At 37.7% G+C, this 19,515-nt stretch overlaps 1 protein-coding gene across 4 annotated transcripts in view; it reads right to left on the reverse strand.

Annotated features, from left to right (window-relative positions):
* The window catches only part of USP32 (ubiquitin specific peptidase 32), a 221,372-nt gene that overhangs the window by 28,312 nt on the left and 173,545 nt on the right, over positions 1 to 19,515 (reverse strand). For 2 of the 4 annotated variants that reach the window (XM_023204687.2, XM_023204690.2), the window contains 12 exons: positions 18,916 to 19,091; positions 17,921 to 18,061; positions 15,455 to 15,614; positions 9,496 to 9,650; positions 8,448 to 8,529; positions 6,250 to 6,324; positions 5,604 to 5,742; positions 5,241 to 5,346; positions 3,598 to 3,771; positions 2,882 to 3,056; positions 2,291 to 2,442; positions 1,248 to 1,359 (listed from right to left, as the gene is read on the reverse strand). In XM_023204687.2, coding sequence (XP_023060455.2) covers positions 1,248 to 1,359; positions 2,291 to 2,442; positions 2,882 to 3,056; positions 3,598 to 3,771; positions 5,241 to 5,346; positions 5,604 to 5,742; positions 6,250 to 6,324; positions 8,448 to 8,529; positions 9,496 to 9,650; positions 15,455 to 15,614; positions 17,921 to 18,061; positions 18,916 to 19,091 — 1,647 coding nt within the window. The remainder of the gene's footprint in view (positions 1 to 1,247; positions 1,360 to 2,290; positions 2,443 to 2,881; positions 3,057 to 3,597; positions 3,772 to 5,240; positions 5,347 to 5,603; positions 5,743 to 6,249; positions 6,325 to 8,447; positions 8,530 to 9,495; positions 9,651 to 15,454; positions 15,615 to 17,920; positions 18,062 to 18,915; positions 19,092 to 19,515) is intronic. The other 2 variants (XM_023204688.3, XM_023204689.2) reach the window with 2 other exon arrangements.

Genomic DNA, 19,515 nt, shown 5'->3' on the forward strand with positions numbered 1-19,515 from the left:
GCAGGGAGAAATCATAGCATAAATAATTCTAGAATTATTGGAAAATTTTAATTTACAATTTTACTTCCCTAACTCATCCTTTTAACTAAATGAAAAGGAAAGAGTAACTGCTGGAAACTATTAAGCAGAATTTTTGCAGAAACCTGTATCAGCACCATGTTGTAGCACACAAACAGTTCTACCACTTGTTTTCTTTTCTTTCTCTTCGCCTTTGAAGACACTGTCCAATACAGTAACCTCTACCCAGATGTTGCATTTAAAATTTAAATTAGGCTGGATGCGGCAGCTCACATTTGTAATCCTAGCACTTTGGGAGGCTGAGGCAGGCAGATCCCTTGAGCCCAGGAGCTAGTGACCAGCCTGGGCAACATGGTGAAAACCCATCTCTACAAAAGATACACCATAACTGGGCATGGTGGCACATATCTGTAGTCTCAGCTACTCAGGAGGCTGAGGTGGGAGGATTGCTTCAGCCCGTAAGGCAGAGGCTGCAGTGAGCCAAGACGATGCCACTGCACTACAGGCTGGGTGACAGAGTGAGACCTTTTCTCAAAATAAATAAATAAAGTAAAATAAAAATTAAAAATGCATTACTCTCAGTCACAGTAGCCACATCTCAAGTGCTTAACAGTTCACGTGACTGGTGGATACTGTATTGGATGGCAAAGATTACAGAAGTTTCTACCACTGCAGAATTATATTGGACAGTGATGCTCTAAATTAAAACTAAAATTAAATCATCCATCAACTCACCATCAGGACTATCTACCTACTACACGTCAACGAGGGGAGCCTCATAAAGCCCTTTATACTTGGGGAATTAGCCTAATTGTAAGTAATATAAAGAATAGACAAAGCATACCAGTGGCTAAAAGGACTCAGTGAGTGACCACATTAAATTACATATAATATTGGATTTCTTTCTAGCTATATCTATTGTTTATATTATCTGGTAGTATGTTCCTCTCATACTAGCTGTTGCCATGTTAGTATTAGATAAGAGTTCAAATAGATCTGAATTCCAAGGGTATATTAGCTAATAACTACCTATCTAACTGAAGTCACTTGGGTTCCCTAAATTTTAGGTTTCTTATCTAAAAAATATGGAATAATCAGTAAGGTTTCCCTTGGGTTCCAAAATTCTTCTGCTATAGTATCTTCAGCATGAAGAAATATAAAAAAGATGACAACTCTTAGACAAACATTTAAAGGTGCAATCATGAGAAGGAGTTCTAGTTCTATCTTACCTGTCTGTGTTGGACTAGAAGCTGAAATTGGAGATGCAGGAACAGGAATTTCAAATGCACACAAAAATCCACTCACTGAGAGTCGTACTTTTTGGTTGTCCTGAGGAAAGTTCTACAGAAGCAGCAGCAAGATGAGAAGGGGGAGATGTTTCAGATAAAATGGAAAAGTTCTCTCTCTAATGTATTTCAAAAGAATGTCTTAGGTGCTTTCATCCGTAAAACCAACAAGATGATTGAATAATCTTTCAACTACATAAAGGATGAATGCTTGATAAAAATAACTGAAAACTAAGCTCAACTGTCGAACTAGTTATCTCTTTCCACAGGAAGAAGTGTGTTGTATATGACTGACTTCTTCAGTTTTGTCTTCGTTTCAGGGATCTAAATTCCAACTCTCAGAGACCCCATTTTTACATTTTCATATTAAGAAAATGACAATGAGGTGTGCGTGTGTTCAGAAATCCCAAAGATGAATATAAATAATACCAGTTGCAGGAACTTAGAGTAAGCAATATATTTATTAGATTATTTATTTCCCCAGCTGGTTTGTAGAAAGACAATGATTAGTGTTAATTTGTCTTTACTCTTTTAATTTCCTAGTGTGTTAAAAGACCAAGTATATATATTCATAAATACTAAAAACACATATTCATAAATACATAAAATACTTTAACCTAGGAAGAATTCTAGTAACAGTGGTAATACAGAAGAGCTGTCAAGTGTAATAGCAGCAGTCTTTGGTAACAGCAGCAGTCTTTGGAGGAAACCCACACTATAGTGACACAGCTAGATCACTCCATATAGGCAGCCTTACATATTTCCCTTCTTCAAAAATACCACCATCAGTATTATTCCTTTATTCTGGTAGAAAATTCTTTTAAGTTTCTGGGTTGGAAAACTGGGCATTTTGTTGTTGTTGTTCAGTTTTTGTCATGTTTTAGTATCTCTCTTGGTCACATAACATAATAAGCGATCACAATAATTGAGAAAACTGTCATCTTTGAAGGATAGAATCAAAAGTTTCTTAGAGTAGTTAACATTACCTTTATGTTGGAACCATGTACTTCTGCTAGAAGGATTTGCTCTGAATTAAGTTCACAGAGATCGCTCAGCTGTTTTTTTAAACCTGTGTACTTTTCATCCATATTCAGCCTTAGTCCATACCGCACAGGGGTAGTACCATCTAACTTAATCACTAGTAAAGAGAAAAGATCTTTTATCAGTAAAATGCAGGTTTTATTGAAAGTCTTACATGCTGTGTACAGATACATATGACCTGTAAATATAAGCAAATATTTCAGCCTAGAATTTTTATTTTATGTGTAAACACAAAAACAGATGGTACTTCGGGATAATATTAAGTGAAATCAGTATTTTTTTGTGTTCATCTGACATAAAAGCTTGAGTGGCTTTGCAGGGTTTTAAAGAGAGTTGCTGGCATATTTGAAACCAAAAAAACATGCCACAATCTAAATCTTCCAAACCTCAAGTCATGCCTAAAATTAGGTTGCTCGATTATAATATGCTGCCTACCAGTCTTTATTTGTAAACAAACAACTATGCTTACAAATTCAGGCTATTTAAATCAGTAAATTTAATGGAGTCAAGTAATTTTTCAGAACTTTGCGACCTACCTGTTATTTCTAAGTGCATATAACTGTCCATTGGTAGTGGCAAAGACAAAAAATTGAAAGGGTCAAATCGGACGCTTATATGCCCACATGTCTTGCATTTGACTTGAGATCTTAGCTGCCCATGGAACAAATCCACAACAATTGATCTATTTCTTCTTAGATGGTTGTCCCAGGCCTAGCAATAAAAAAGATGAGAATTTTCTCTCAAAATTCAAAAGAGAGGCATTTCTATATAAATTCAAAGAAACTGGTTAAATATATTGGATTTAAATGTAAAGAATATAATCCTTACTCTTCATTTAACATAAAATATTAAATTGAGATGGAAAATTCTATTTTTCATTTGTTCTTATCATGGTAACAATGGTAAATATTAAAGTTATTTGTCCATTAACAAGTATAAAGTATGCCTATAGGTCACTATATGCATTACTTTAGCAATTATGAGGACTCTTTAAATTCCACTGGATAATTATTCCTACATCCAGTACCATAAAGTTTACAAAGTGAAATAGCAACAGTTTTCTATTTTCATTAAAGGTGTTTTTGTTTTGGCATTACTGCATAAGCATTAAGCATACAGATAGAAATTCCTTCATTTTTGCAGTAAAATTCTGATCTCAGAATAGTTTAGTTTGCGTTTAAATTGTGCTACATGTATTTGTGGCCAGAACATTTTGTCTATTGCTTACATTAGAAACTCAAAACTGACAAACCTCTGCAGCTACTTCCCAGTCTGGTCGGCCATCACTGTCCTTCAGTTCCACATATGGCTTTTCATGGACTCGGTTGAGATCTTCATGAAGACCATCCAAGAGAAAAGCCAGAAGTTCTTGGGAGTCTTGTTGCTGAAACCCATTAAACCTGGGAGCATATTTTGCTATGGTCCACTATAAATATAAGAGGAGTCACAGTCATTATTTCCTACCCATAAAATTTGGAATGAGTATGTCCTATTAATCCAATCAGAGCCATTTTAAGAAAATAAATAGTATAGTACTTAGTCTGCCTCCATTTCAAGAAATATATTTTGGATAATCATGAAATCTTTTGAATCTTAATGTCAAATGACAGAAAAAAAAAAAAGAAGTATTTTGGCCAATACTGTGTCCTTAGTTCAGTATCATGTAAGCAAACTGTTCTTCAGGCACATAGATGTTATTTAAGACAGAAATATGAAAACAGCATTTGCTCGCATTGAAAGATAATCCTGTTCTATAATGTTGTACACATTTTTATAAGCATATAAAATACATATATTTTATAGGTACCTAATATATATACAACACAAGCATAATGTGTATATAATAATACATAACATGTATAAAATAATATGTGTATTTTATATAATGTAATGTTGTCTTCAACAATCACATTTTCTGGTCTTGTTGCATTCTAACTTTCATTAACTGCCTTATATTATAGAATTACTTAAGAGGATTAAATGAGTTAATACATATAAATTAATTAGAATAGTGCCTGGCAAGAGGTAAGTAGTTAAATGTGTAGCTATTATAGTTATTAATTTGTAATATAAAAAGCTTTTGCTTTGTATTTAAATAAAAATAATGAATGATCCTAACTTCACTAAAATCTTCTACATCTGATAATAATATAAAACTTATATTCATTAGTTTCATTCATTCATCCTGCCACGTTTTTTTTTTTCTTTTTGGAGACAGAGTCTTACTCTGTTGCCCAGACTGGAGTGCAGTGGTGCAATCTTGGCTCATTGCAAACTCCTCCTCCTAGGTTCAAACATTTCTTGTGCCTCAGCCTCCCAAGTAACTGGGATTACAGGCATGCGCCACCATGCCCGGCTAATTTTTTTTTAGTAGAGACAGGGTTTTGCCATGTTGCCCAGGCTGGTCTTGAACTCCTGACCTCAAGTGATCCACCTGCCTTGGCCTCCCAAAATGCTGAGACTACAGGCGTGAGCCCCTGCGCCCAGCCTACTTCTTTATATTCTAAAGATAGAATTATCTTAGTTATGTTGAAAATGTATTGGATTGGATGTAATTAATAAGACTCTGAGGTCCACCTTGCAGTTAGAATACCACTAATAGTGAAGTATTACCAAAAAAGGTTTACTCTTCATATAAGATGTTTCACAAATTAGTAAAATGAATGACATCCCAAATTTACAGTGCACCTTTGGTCTTTTTCCTACCCACTGCATATACAGTAGTATTTTGCATATATTTAAATAAGCAAAAGAATTTGGCATCTTGTTTATACCAAGTGAAGGATCCAAAAACATTTATTAAGCTAAAAGGCTAAACACAAAAAACAAGTAGAGAAAAATGATTAAACAACTATTTAGGAATTACATACTTTTATATTATTTTGACCTGCTTACCCGAAGCTTTAATGGGGCAACATTCTTCTGAGTTCCACTCCAAAGTTCCTGTACTAAATCACCATAGCATTTAGCCATATGCCCCTTCATACCAATGGGATTTGTCCTAGAAGTTTGAGAGGAAAATTTGTTGCCAAAGATTCTCATAAATCACAATCATGTGGGCACAAAAATGTCTAGCATCTCACATCAAAATATCTTTTCTTTTTGAAACAAGAGATGTATTCCTTGGCCTATTTCATATTAAATAGGGCAAATAAGATAAAGTCTTTCTCCCACAGGGTAAAAAAAGAGGAAATTTAGGTGATATTGGGTTTTTATCAAAGTCACAAGTTAAGAGGCTGGTGACTCAAGAAAGATTACCTGTTGAGTTCATAAAGATGTCTCCCTGAGATAAAATACTGTGTCAGTGGCTGTGTGTTACTAACACACTGGATGCTTGAATTCATGAAGCATGTGTTTCCCAGGTTGCTTAGACCTGTGGCTCCCTTTTCTGTGGGAACTGGAACAAACAATATGAGAACCAAAGCTTAGCTGTAGTAATATGCCATAGTACAAACAGTTACTTACATTCAATGAAAAGATTTTTTATAACTCTCATAATCAGTTAAATGGTGCTAATAATTCTCTAGCAGGTCTCTGAAATGCTAGAGAAGGCTTTTCATGGAGTGTCTGGCAACAGTGATGATCCATGCTCATTTGTAACCCAGAAGCAGCAATTATTCTTTTTAATTGCTATGATTTTTCAAAAGAATTCAAACAATTCTTCTTCTATCTAGTATGTCTTTTAAAACATGTAAATTATTTAATTACAGAGTTAGAAATTTGGAAAATAATTTGATGGTGGGTTTGCCAACATCAAATGCTGCTTCAGGAAAAAAGAAAAAGAAGTAGGGGCCTAATCACTTTTGAACTAGAAAACCAAAAGTTATTAGCACTTTAATAGTTGAGAGAAGAAAAAAAAGAATACATTTAAAATAATCTTTAAAAAATAATACTGGAGACTTACCCTTGTGTCTATCTATTTTACTACTATTTGCTATAAAAGACATCTCCTCAGGCCAACTCATATCTTTGTTGCGAACTGGAAGGACAGATAGGAATGTGTTAATTTCTTATCTATCTAATTCACACCCACTCGATTGCTTCTGTTTTTTTTTTTTTTTTTTTTTAAGACATCTTATTCCTAAATCAGAAGTTTTAAAATCTAGTTAATTTTAGTACATGCGTTGCTTAATGATGGAGTTACATTCTGAGAAGTGCATCACTAGGTGATTATGTCTTTGTGTGAACATCAGGGAGTGTACTTACACAAACCTAGGCTATGTATGGTATAGGCTGTTGCTCCTTGGTTACAAACCTGTACAGCATGTTACTGTATTGAACACTGTAGGCAACTGTAACATAATGGTTAAGTATTCGTGTATCTAAACATGTTAGAACATAGAAAAGGTGCAAGTAAAAATATCGTATTATAATCTTATAGGACCACCACTGTATACAGGTCTTTTGTTGGCTGAAACATCTTTATGCAGCGCATGCCTGTAATTGGCTCTAAAACCATTCTTATTCTTCATATTGAGGACTTTAAAGTCACTTGGTTGGAATAATCCTTTCCCTCAATTACCAACTTGAAGTAAAATCATACTCAACCATCTACAGAAGTAATTAAACTTCAGAAACAATGGAATTTCTTATACTTAAAACATTAGAAATATTACAATTCTTTCTTTCTTTTTTTTGAGGCGGAGTCTCGCTCTGTCGCCCAGGCCAGAGTGCAGTGGCGCGATCTCGGCTCACTGCAAGCTCCGCCTCCCGGGTTCACGCCATTCTCCTGCCTCAGCCTCCCAAGTAGCTGGGGCTACAAGCGCTCGCTGCCACGCCCGGCTAATTTTTTTGCATTTTTAGTAGAGATGGGGTTTCACCATGTTAGCCAGGATGGTCTCGATCTCCTGACCTCGTGATCCGCCCGTCTCGGCCTCCCAAAGTGCTGGGATTACAGGCTTGAGCCACCGCGCCCGGCACAGTTCTTTCTTAAATTGTAACAACTGTCAGGGTAATTTTTTCCCGTTTGTTTTTTGTTTTTTGTTTTTTTTTGAGACAGTCTGGTTTTGTCCCCTAGGTTGGAGTGCAGTGACATGATCTTGAATCACTGCAACCTCCGCCTCTTGGACTTGACTGATGCTCAATGCCTCAGCTTCCTGAGTAGCTGGGACTACAGGCGCATGCCATCACACCCAGCTAATTTTTGTATTTTTAGTAGAGACAGGTTTCACCATGTTGGCCAGGCTGGTCTTGAACTCCTGACCTCAAGTGATCCACCCGCTTCAGCCTCCCAAAGTGTTGGGATTAAAAGCGTGAGCCACTGCGCCCAGCCTATTCATTTTAATACAAAGGCAACTAACAATGTTGCCACAAAACTGGATGGGAAAAGATACACTTAAAAAGTTTTTAATAACATGTGCATGCCAGTGTGTAAATCTATGAATATACAAGTAGCTCTGTCAGTGAGTAGCCAGTGTTGATGACTAATGAAAGCCTGTGCTACTAACTATGCAAGAAAGTTGTTCTCTTTACTCAAACTCAAAGCAGCAACTTGAAAATTTTAAGGAACTGTAAATTTGTAAACTGAATTCACTGTTTTTATTGAGACAGAGTCTCGGCTCTGTCCTCCAGGCTGGAGTGCAGTGGGGCCATCACGGCTTACTTCAAGCTCCGCCTCCCGGGTTCACGCCATTCTCCTGCCTCAGTCGCCCGAGTAGCTGGGATTACAGGCGCCTGCCACCACGACCAACTAATTTTTTGTATTTTTAGTAGAGACGGGGTTTCACCGTGTTAGCCAGGATGGTCTCGATCTCCTGACCTCATGATCCACCCATCTCGGCCTCCCAAAGTGCTGGGATTACAGGCGTGAGCCACCGCGCCCGGCCTCTGAATTCACTTTTTTAAATCTACCATTCCCATCCTTTGTCAGTCAATGACTAAAAACAGGATATTTTTCCTTTAAAGCAATCTAGATCGTATGGTAGGATTACATAAGAGTTCAAAGGGTTTTCTTTTTCTCTTTTTTCCAAAGGGTTTCTTTACCATAAAAACATAATGATCAAATAATAGTTGTCTTGGGGAAAATTATAAAATGGGTTATTAGTAACTCTTTAAATTCTTCCCCTTGAAAATTTAATATAGATGCATGCTTCCATCTTGTACCTTCAATTACCAGGTGTTGTTCATCCTGGATTTTCAAATATTCCAATCTATGATCCTCATCATCCAGAAGAGTAAGGTAGTTCTGTGTAAGGAGGAGGAAATGTTTTTGTTATTTGGTTAGTAAACTAGAAACAAATACAGAGATAAAAATGAATAACAATTAAAAAAAATTATTTGTAGTTACATAACTTATATCACAAATATCTGGCCTACTATAGTTGTTCATAAATATTTATAATTTAAGTGGCAATATGAGAGAAAGACAATGTATACCTCATAAGTATTATCTTTCTCTTTTTAAAAATTTCAATAGGTTTTTGGGGAATAGGTGGTGGTTGGTTACATGAATAAGTTTTTTTGTTTGTTTGTTTTTGCTTTTGTTTTTTTTTGAGATGGACTCTGGCTGTGTTGCCCAGGCTGGAGTGTAGTGGTGTTCTCTAGGCTCACTGCAACCTCCACCTCTGGGTTCAAGCAATTCTCCTGCCTCAGCCTTCTGAGTAGCTGAGACTACAGGCACACGCCATCAAGTCCAGCTAATTTTTGTATTTTTAGTAGAGACAGGGTTTCACCACCTTGTTGGCCAGGCTGGTCTCAAACTCCTGACCTCTGTTGATCCATCCATCTTGGCCTCCCAAAGTGCTGGCATTACAGGCGTGAGCCACACCATTAGTTTATAATATAACATACAATATTTGTAACATGTAAAACATGTAATCTTTATATGTAACAATAATCTTTGTAAGATGGTACTGTCCATGGTGATCAATTGCTATTATGGATCTTAGAGACAAATATTACAAGTATACAGATAGTATCTTAAAAGATGAACTTTTCACTGGTATCCTAGACATGGCTTTTAGCATAATTACTATAGGCAAAATCCTCATACTCATGAAACATGATTTAACATTTAATCATCCTTGTGCTCTTTGGCAACATATGTACTAAAATTGGAACAATATAAATAAGATTAGGAAATTTCTTTTACTCTTTAAAATTTAAAAAATGCCAACAATCAGGCTCTCCATGACTCTGAGATGCCTCTTACCTCACTGTTGTATAGCCACAGGCGCATATCTTCCTCTTTAATGCGCAGCCTTTGAGATAGATATTCGTGAATTTCCTTGATGGTCTGCATTCGACTAAAACAGCCTGTATAGGCTAATACCCGCTTTAAAGGTGCATTTGGAGAAGGTACATTTCCTATGGTTACAGTAATCACAGTAAGAAAAAAGGCAGATGTGAAAAAGAAGAACCCCTCTCACCAATGGGGACCATACTATTTTAGGAAATAATGACGAGAAATGAGAACTACAGGTGTAATAATTTTATAAATGAAGAGTACCAAAAAGCTTTAAAATGCAGACAGAAGACCCAAGTTCTTTTTGTTTGTTTGTTTTTAATAAATGGAGTTTTGTTATGCTGCCCAGGCTAGAGTGCGGTGCTGTGATTTTGGCTCACTGCAGCCTCCACCTCCAGGGCTCAAGCAATCCTCCCACCTCAGCCTCCTGAATAGCTGGTACTACAGGCATATGCCACCATATCTGGCTAATTTTTGTATATTTTTGGGTAGAGACAGGGTCTTGGCCACGTTGCCCTGGCTGGTCTCTAACTCCTGGGCTCAAGTGATCCACCTGCCTTGGCTTCTCAAAGTGCTGGGATTACAGACATGAGCCACCAAGCCCAGCCTTCCAGGTGTTTTAAAGTCCAAAGTCTCAACTTCGAAAAGATGAGCAAAGGCCCAAGGCCCAAGGTCTAAATAACTGGCAATATTTGGATACCAAGAAGAGTAGGAACATGCCAGAAAACAATTGGCATTGATATCTGGCTGCACTCAGCTGAGTCACAGTCAATAGCAAAATGAAATAAAACTCAGTGGAAAAAAAAATTAAGACAGAGTTAAAAAAAAAAAAAGTCAGTGGAAGAGAGAAAATAGGATGGGATTTGAATCTCACAGATAGATAACTGGATTCACCTGGTCCACTTTCCTAAACTTTCTTTGAATCACTAATCCCATCACTCTCAGTCATTAAGTAGCTCAATTATCTGGCACAGTGGTACACCTGCACCAGAAAACATATGTATATCTATTATGTATCAATTAAAAAAAAAAGAATTTGACTTAAAATTCTAAATAGGTATAGATTCTACATAGCCAAACAGAGTTTATTATTATTATTATTATTATCATCATCATTATCATTATTTGAGATAAGGTCTCATTCTGTTGCTCAGGCTGTAGTGCAGTGCGGCAATCATGGCTCTGTGCAGCCTCAACCTCCCTCATTCAAGTGATCCTCGCACCTTAGCTTCCTAAGTAGAGACAGGGTCTATGTTGCCCAGTCTGGTCTTGAACTCCAGGGCTCAGGGAATCATCCCACCTTGGCCTCCCAAAGTGCTGGGATTACAAACTGATATTACAAGTGTCTGAGCTACCACACTTGGCCAAAACAGAGTTTCAAAATGCAGCCAAGAAGTTTTCCGTGGCCAAATAAGTAAGTGCCCTATAAGGAAAAAAAAAATCATATTAGCCTGTCCACCCAGTAAGATGATGACAGACATGACCTTGAATTCCTGAAGGGCTAAAGGTAGAAATAAGAAGAGTGGTAATACAGGGGAAAAGAATAAAGAGTGAAGGAAGAATATATCAGGTCTCACTACATACTTCAAAAGAGGAGGGGTATGAAATGACAAGAGATTATGGAAATCAAAGAGAGGTGGCAAAAAAAAAAAAAAAAAAAAAAAAAGCTCATCAAACCCTGGTTAACTATTCAGCCAAAAACCTAGACAAAAGCTGTGGCGTAAAACAGTCATCTCTGCCAAGGCTGTATTTTATCAAGCAACCCAACTTAAAAATATAAACTTATGGCCGGGCACGGTGGCTCAAGCCTGTAATCCCAGCACTTTGGGAGGCCGAGACGGGCGGATCACAAGGTCAGGAGATCAAGACCATCCTGGTGAACACGGTGAAACCCCGTCTCTACTTAAAAAAAAATACAAAAAACTAGCTGGGCAAGGTGGCGGGCGCCTGTAATCCCAGCTACTCGGGAGGCTGAGGCAGGAGAATGGCGTAAACCCGGGAGGCGGAGTTTGCAGTGAGCTGAGATCCGGCCACTGCACTCCAGCCTGGGCGACAGAGCGAGACTCTGTCTCAAAAAAAAAAAATATATACATATATATATATAAACTTATCAATATAATGTACATTCCAAATAATTTTCCACCCATTCAACCATGAGTTAGATTTTTTCTTCCTGAAACATGCTTTTAGTGAGTCTTCCCCACTAAATAAAGCTGAGAAAAATGTGGGCATCATCTACATTTTTAGAACCTCAGAAAAGGAATTCCCTCACCTGAGGTAGGCTAAAAAGTCATCTAAAAACAATGACTTATATGGCCTTGTCTGTAGAAAAGGCTACATTTAAGTCATTGTAACTGTAACGAGGTTTGAATACTTGTCACTTCAAAAGGAATAAAAGAGCCTAGTAAACAACTGTAATAAATTGAGTATTTGAGAAAGATGAACATTATGTTATGGCAGAACGAAATCTGTGATCAGTTTTTAAACACATAGCAAGCAAATCTTTTACAATTAACAAGCAAAGGATAATCTCTAAAAGAAAACAAAAGAGCAAATTTCTCCAATTACACATTTTAGGATTAGTTATAAGAGTACAGCAAGAAAGCATATTTTTATAAATTTTAAAATGACTAATGATTGATTTCACAACTAATTAGCAAGAAATAAAATTTCAAATTAAAAACAAATTTGGAGCATCTGAAATACGCAGTTCTAGGATTCAGGAGCATATAGAAGTATAGTGTTCAAGTCAATCTCTATTGTCCTAAGCCACAATACAAAAATTTGAGTTTTAGAAAGTTTTTATAGCATAGCTCATTAAGCAGGCAGCCACTTATTATACATAATGTTGTGCTTTTGAATAGCACCAACAAATCTAGCGGAATTTATAGAAGCAGCAAAAATCTAGGATCAGCACAAGAATTACAAAGAATACCTACTAAAAGCACAACAACACATCTTGCCTCTCATGTTATCTTTCTTTTATTTTTTTTGTTTGAGACAGAGTCTCACTCTGTTGCCCAGGCTGGAGTGCTGTGGTGCAATCTCGGCTCACTGCAACCTCTGCCTCCTGGGTTCAAGAAGTTCTCATGCCTCACCCTCTCAAGTAGCTGGGATTACAGGCACCTGCCACCACACCCGGCTAATTTTTGTATTTTTGGTAAAGATGGGGTTTCGCCATGTTGACCAGGTTGGTCGCAAACTCCTGACCTCTGGTGATTCACCAGCCTTGGCCTCCCAAAGTGCTGGGATTACAGGCATGAGCCACTGCACCTGGCCTCATGTTATCTTTCAAAGAGAATTGAAAAAGTTGTAATGGGTGCCATGGAAGCAAGGCTAATACTTCTAATGGAAAATTAAATCAAGAATGTTTCATAAAGGTTCTATCTCACTGTTCCTTTTTTAAAATATGGTTTCCTTCTTTTTTTCTTTATTTTTTTTAGAGACAAGCTCTTGTGCCGGATGGTGGCTCAAGCCTGTAATCCCAGCACTTTGGGAGGCCGAGACGGTTGGATCACGAGGTCAGGAGATCGAGACCATCCTGGCTAACACGGTGAAACCCTGTCTCTACTAAAAAATACAAGGCCGGGCGCGGTGGCTCAAGCCTGTAATCCCAGCACTTTGGGAGGCCGAGACGGGCGGATTACGAGGTCAGGAGATCGAGACCATCCTGGCTAATACGGTGAAACCCCGTCTCTACTAAAAAATACAAAAATCTAGCCGGGGGAGGTGGCGGGCGCCTGTAGTCCCAGCTACTCTGGAGGCTGAGGCAGGAGAATGGCGGGAACCCGGGAGGCGGAGCTTGCAGTGAGCTGAGATCCGGTCACTGCACTCCAGCCCCGGCGATAGAGCGAGACTCCGTCTCAAAAAAAAAAAAAAAAAAAAAATACAAAAAACTAGCCGGGCGAGGTGGCGGGCGCCTGTAGTCCCAGCTACTCGGGAGGCTGAGGCAGGAGAATGGCGTAAACTCGGGAGGCAGAGCTTGCAGTGAGCTGAGATCCAGCCACTGCACTCCAGCCTCGGCTACAGAGCGAGACTCCGTCTCCGAAAAAAAAAAAAAAAGAACTTTGAGACAAACTCTTGCTCTGTTGCCCAGGCTGGAGTATGGTGGCACAATCATAGCTCACCACAGCCTTGAACTCTTGGGCTTAAGAGATCTTCCCACCTCAGCCTCTTGAGTAGCTAAGACTACAGGGCACACCATTATGCCCAGCTAATTAAAAAAATTTTTTGTAGAGACAGGATCTTACTATGTTGCCCAGGCTGGTCTCAAACTCCTGGCTTCAAATGATCCTCCTCCCCAACCTCCCAATCTATTGGGATTACAGACATCGGCCACCATGCCCGGCCTCACTGTTCTTTGATTTTGCTGTTTTCCCCAAAGACAAAGTTTGGTAGGCAGAGGCCAATGCTTTGCTATAATTATTACCAAACATTTTTGAAAGAATTCTTACCAAACAGGCTGAGGCGGGCGGATCATGAGGTCAGGAGATTGAGACCATCCTGGCTAATGGGGTGAAACCCCATCTCTACTAAAAATACAAAAAATTAGCCGGGCGTGGTGGCAGGTGCCTGTAGTCCCAGCTACTTGGGAGGCTGAGGTAAGAGAATGGTGTGAACCTGGGAGGCGGAGCTTGCAGTGAGCTGAAATTGTGCCACTGCACTCCAGCCTAGGCGAAAGAGCAAGACTCCGTCTCAAAAAAAAAAAAAACAAAAAAGAATCTTCGTATATTATATGAATATAACCTTTAATGAAGATATAAAACTAACCCTGTTCAATTTCAAAGGAAACACAGTACTTATTTTGGTTGGGGTTTAGAGGTAGTTCTTGCATACTAAGTTATTTTAATTATAATAACATGCTGGTATTGTTAACATACTCTCATAATTTGTGTAAATGGTTGCTCCTTCTTCTTCTTCTTATTATTATTATTTGAGACAGAGTCTCACTCCATCACCCAGGCTATAGTGCAGTGGTGTGATCTTGGCTCACTGTAACCTCCACCTCCTGGGTTCAAGCGATTCTCTTGCCCCAGCCTCCCAAGTAGCTGAAATTACAGCATGACCACACCCAGCTAATTTTTGTATTTTTAGTAGAGACAGGGTTCATGTTGGCCAGGCTGGTCTTGAACTCCTGACCTCAAGTAATCTGCCTACCTCGGCCTCCCAAAATACGGGATTACAGGCATGAGCCACTGAGCCCAGTTTATTATTTCTTTACTGCTGAAGAATAATTTCAAATATTTGCAAAGCAAAAGCACAGAGCAAAGTCTTGCCCATCAATAAAGTTTAACCTTATAGAGAAATGAAAGGGGAACTTTTTGCATGTTCTACATTAAAAAGGGAACTAATTTATATGTCATTTTGATAGGCTTGATGTTTTTTCAAAGCAAATATATCACTTTAATTTTCAAAAATATCCCTTTTGCTCTGTACTGTCTGTCTCTTATATAAAGCCTCTTTAGATAAAGCATGAGAAATGTATCATGTTTTGCCAAAAAACCAAACAACAACAAAAACCTTAAAAAACAAAAAAGATGATAGTATAAAAGGAATTACTTTTTACAAATTTGAGTGGAGTTGAAAAGACCAGTCAATGACTGGTAGACTACTACTTAGTCTAGTAACAATTTACAACGGCTTATCTCAAAGAAATAAAGCACGTAAAATATATTTCTACTTATTTTCTTTGTAAGTAGAAAAGGAAACATTCTATCTCAGTTTGCTGTTGGGATTTTTGCTTCGACCCCTCATCTAGTCTTGCGCATGACCGTAGATCTAAGACCCGTAAAAATTAATTACTGAATCTGTAGGAAAGTTGATGGGAATGTGTATCAATACAGTGGCACCAGACTTTGAGCAACATAGTTTTCTTCTTTTTTTTTTTCAGGAAATGCATGGTATTCTTGCTGCATTCTTAAGTTACCTCTCGGGAAATGCTGAGGAAACATTCTCAGGCTCATCATACCCATATTCACCCAGATGTTCGACTGCTGTGTCCGAGTGGCAGGCTGCTGTCTCAGGAAGAGAAGATAGCGGGGAAATAATTCCAGCTCTGGGATGTCTGTCTTGCTGTTCTTGATCACCTATTGTTTTAAAAGATAAAAAGAGACCACTAAAAAAAGAAACAAAACTTGCCATTTTAATCTAACTTATGAGATTTATTTCTAAACCAAATGTCCAACAAGTTCACTAGCTACATTTCAGTAATTACCAAAACTCACACATTTAAGTTATATGGACCTGAATACTGTTAAATTCCTGCTCTGAAACCCATTTCCTAAGATTATAACTCCTTGTAGATATCTTCTCCCCTTTTATTTAAAAGCAAGTAACAACACTGAGGAAAAAAAAAACCCTTTAAGTATTATCTATAATTCTACTATCCTCACACTTTAAGTCTTTTCATTTTAACCTGTTTCATGTATATAAATGACTGACATTTTAAGGACAAATTAATAAAACTTGAGTTACAAGTCAAAAACTATGGAGGTATTCATTAGCTATATAGTCATGCTGCCATCTAAAGTTTAGCAATTTACACTATTGCCAGTAATGTATAAGTATACTACTCTCAGAAAACCTTATCACTGGACATCATTTAAAAACATCCACATTTTGTTAATATGAAGAGTATTATAAATTCCTTAAAATTTTATTTTTTGTATTAGTAGTGAGGACACAACTGTTCCCACATAAAAATTTACTATGTTCTACTTGTGTAACCAGTCTGTTCATATATATTTTGTCTATGATTTAAACAAAACATTTGGATGTAAAAAACTCAGATTTCACATGGTTGGAACAGGATTTTTAAGTAGTTTTAACCTGCTTACAAGCCCACAGACACAGGAAAACATTTAATTATCAAAATAGTGTTGTAAGAGTAGTACATTATCAATTTCATATTCTAAAAGGATAGCAGGGTTAACACTGAAACTCTTTAAAACAGAAACTCTTATGAAGTCTTTTAAGTCTCAGGTGACCAGGTTTTATTTTCCTTTACTCTCGTAACCAATATCTTCTGCAACAGAACTTTTTTTTTTAGTATCAAGAGGAAGCAATAAAGAATCAAATAAAAACAACACTACAGGCCAGGTGCAGTGGTTCATGCCTGTAATACCAGTACTTTGGAAGCCAAGGCAGAAGGACTGCTTGAGACCAGGAGTTTGAGACCAGCCTGGGCAATAGAGCAAGATTCTGTCTCTTAAAAAATTTTAAAATTAGCTGTTATGGTGATGTGTGCCTGTAGTCTTAGCTACTGGGGAGGGTGAGGTGGGATGATTGTTCCAACCCTGCAGCTTCAAGTTATTTTTCATAAACATGATTATTAAGAACTCAAAATCAACATCAAAATTACATTAGTCTGTTTTATAACAGAGTTTTACTCTTTTTAGAAGTTAAGGTACCATATCTCATCTATACAAAACCTTCCTGGCATAAGGAAGTTTTAACTTGGACATTATAAAGGGAAGAGCGTTTCTTTTTTTTTTTTCTGAGATGGAGTCCCACTCTGTCAACCAGGCAGGAGTGCAATGGTGCAGTCTTGGCTCACTATAACCTCTGCCTCCTGGGTTCAAACAATTCTCCTGCCTCAGCCTAACAAGTAGCTGGGAGTGCAGGCACGTGCCACCACACCAGCTAATTTTTGTATTTTTATTAGAGACGGGGTTTCACTATGTTGGCCAGGCTGGTCTCGAATTCCTGACCTTGTGATCCGCCCGCCTCAGTCTCCCAAAGTGCTGGGATTACAGGCAGAAGAGTGTTTCTTAATACACCAAAAAATCCCCACCAAAACATCTTGTTATAATTTACTGCATCAACAATGTAAAAAGTGAGTGTACAGAGTACCAAGTACTGTTTACTGTGTAAGCACAACAAATGGTGCTATATACTAATATTTTAATATAATATTCTGTTATCATATGTTGTGATCTTTTATATGCCCCTCTTTCAAAAACATAAACCACAAAAATCCACCAAAAGCTACAAGAAGAATCCAGTCCCTAATCAGATACCCGTGTGACAGTTGGGAATAGTAGTTTCAGAAGTAACCGCTGCACCACTCCCTACGTTCACTGAACTTTTTGGCACTGGCTCTTGGCCTGTCTTTCCCTCCAGCCTAAGTTTCGCATATCCTAGGTGATATCTACTTTTATGTGGATAACACATTCAACAGCCTCCTATTTCCTTGCCTTTATTTATGAATGAATGAATGAATTAATGAATGTGAAGGAACCTAACATTGTTCAGTTAGTCCAAACAGGTTCAGAACACTCTTCTACCAGAAGGTGAGAGCTAGTTTGTGATTAGTGAGAGTCATGTAGAAAAAGTAACAGAAGACCCCCATCTATGACTGCTCCTTATACAAGGCACTATTAGCTATACTTACTGGTCTAGGTAGGGCCAGGTTTGCTCCATACCAATGATAAAGTGCTCTCCACACAGGTTCTGGGACCATTTCATAATCTCTTCCATGAATCAGCTGTGGAGTTCGTTTTAATCGTCCTCCTTCTAGTGTTAATGATGTAGCCTGAGAAAGAATAGAATGACAATGTTGACTTTCAATATTACAAAGGTTTTTGGGTCTCAGCAATACCTAGATATAGGAAAACAAACTCATATATCACCACCCAGTTTCATGTTGCTGGACAAACTTAATTTTTTTTTTTTTTTTTGGAGATGGAGTCTTGTTCTGTCGCCCAGGTTGGAGTGCAGTGGCATGATCTTGGCTCGCTGCAGCCTCCACCTCTGGGGCTCCATCGATTATTTTGCCTCAGCCTCCCGAGTAGCTGGGATTACAGGCACATGTCACCATACCTGGCTAATTTTTGTATTTTTAGTAGAGACAGGGTATCACCATGTTGGCCAGGCTGGTCTCGAACTCCTAACCTCAGGTGATCTGCCCGCATTGGCCTCCCAAAGTGCTAGGATTACAGGCATGAGCCACCGCACCCAGCCAAAAAACTGAATTTTTAATGAGAGATTTTTATTTTTGACTTTCAAAATAAACTATGGAAGAAATGAAACTCAAAGCATATCACATGGAAAAATCACCAAAGTACTTGAAATAACTTCACAGATTTCTTTCAAACAATAAAAAATACTAGTTTGGAAAAAAAAAATTCATAGTGTATGTGAAACAACATTTTCAGAATAGCTGTCCTAAGTAAGAATAACAATACTACCAAGGGTCACTAAACTATTTCTATATAAGTTCTAAATCATAAATATTCTCACAGAAATGTACTATACAAAGAGATTTCCATCTATAATAGAGTAATTAAATGAACCCCCAATGTTTTGCTATGTGCTAAAACCTCTGAAATGAAATTTATTAATAGCTTGCAAGAGAATAATTTTAAGTTTAGATGTAAAATTACTTACCTTTACTGGTTCTTGAGTTACTAACGGCTGATTATCAATAGCCCCTGGTTTCTGAGGGTTAAGGTGCAACAAAATATTCCCATTGGCTCCCAGCAAACACTGGTTGTTATTGTCAGAAGTGTTATGTTGTCGCACAAAGCAAACATCTGCTCCTGGTGTGGCAGAATACAGAAAGCCTATGAAAAAAAAGAGGATGGATTCTCTTATTTTTAGTTATTATACATAAACAGGCTTGAGGACATGAACTCAATGCCCATATATTGTACTACTCTGTTGACATGTCCGTACAGATTCAGATTCTGGTAATTCTGTAGAAGACAGGAAATGTTATCCTTCTCTGGACAATACATAGCATGGTACTAAAAACAAGAGCTTTTAAAATTATTAGAGTATCTAATAATTCATAATGAGAATTATATGTCCTCCGATTGGAAGGGAAGAGCTGGCTAAGTAGCTGGGCTTTCATATAGCATCCTTTAATTATTTTCCTAAAACTAGAAAAATATTCCAAATGTTCTCAGTAGATAATGGTGATATGAAGTCACTAAATTAAAAAGAACTAAAACAAGAATTCCAACAAAAGAATACTGGGGGTAGATC

This window comes from Piliocolobus tephrosceles, chromosome 16, assembly GCF_002776525.5.
Source record: "Piliocolobus tephrosceles isolate RC106 chromosome 16, ASM277652v3, whole genome shotgun sequence".
Taxonomy (NCBI): Eukaryota; Metazoa; Chordata; class Mammalia; order Primates; family Cercopithecidae; genus Piliocolobus; species Piliocolobus tephrosceles.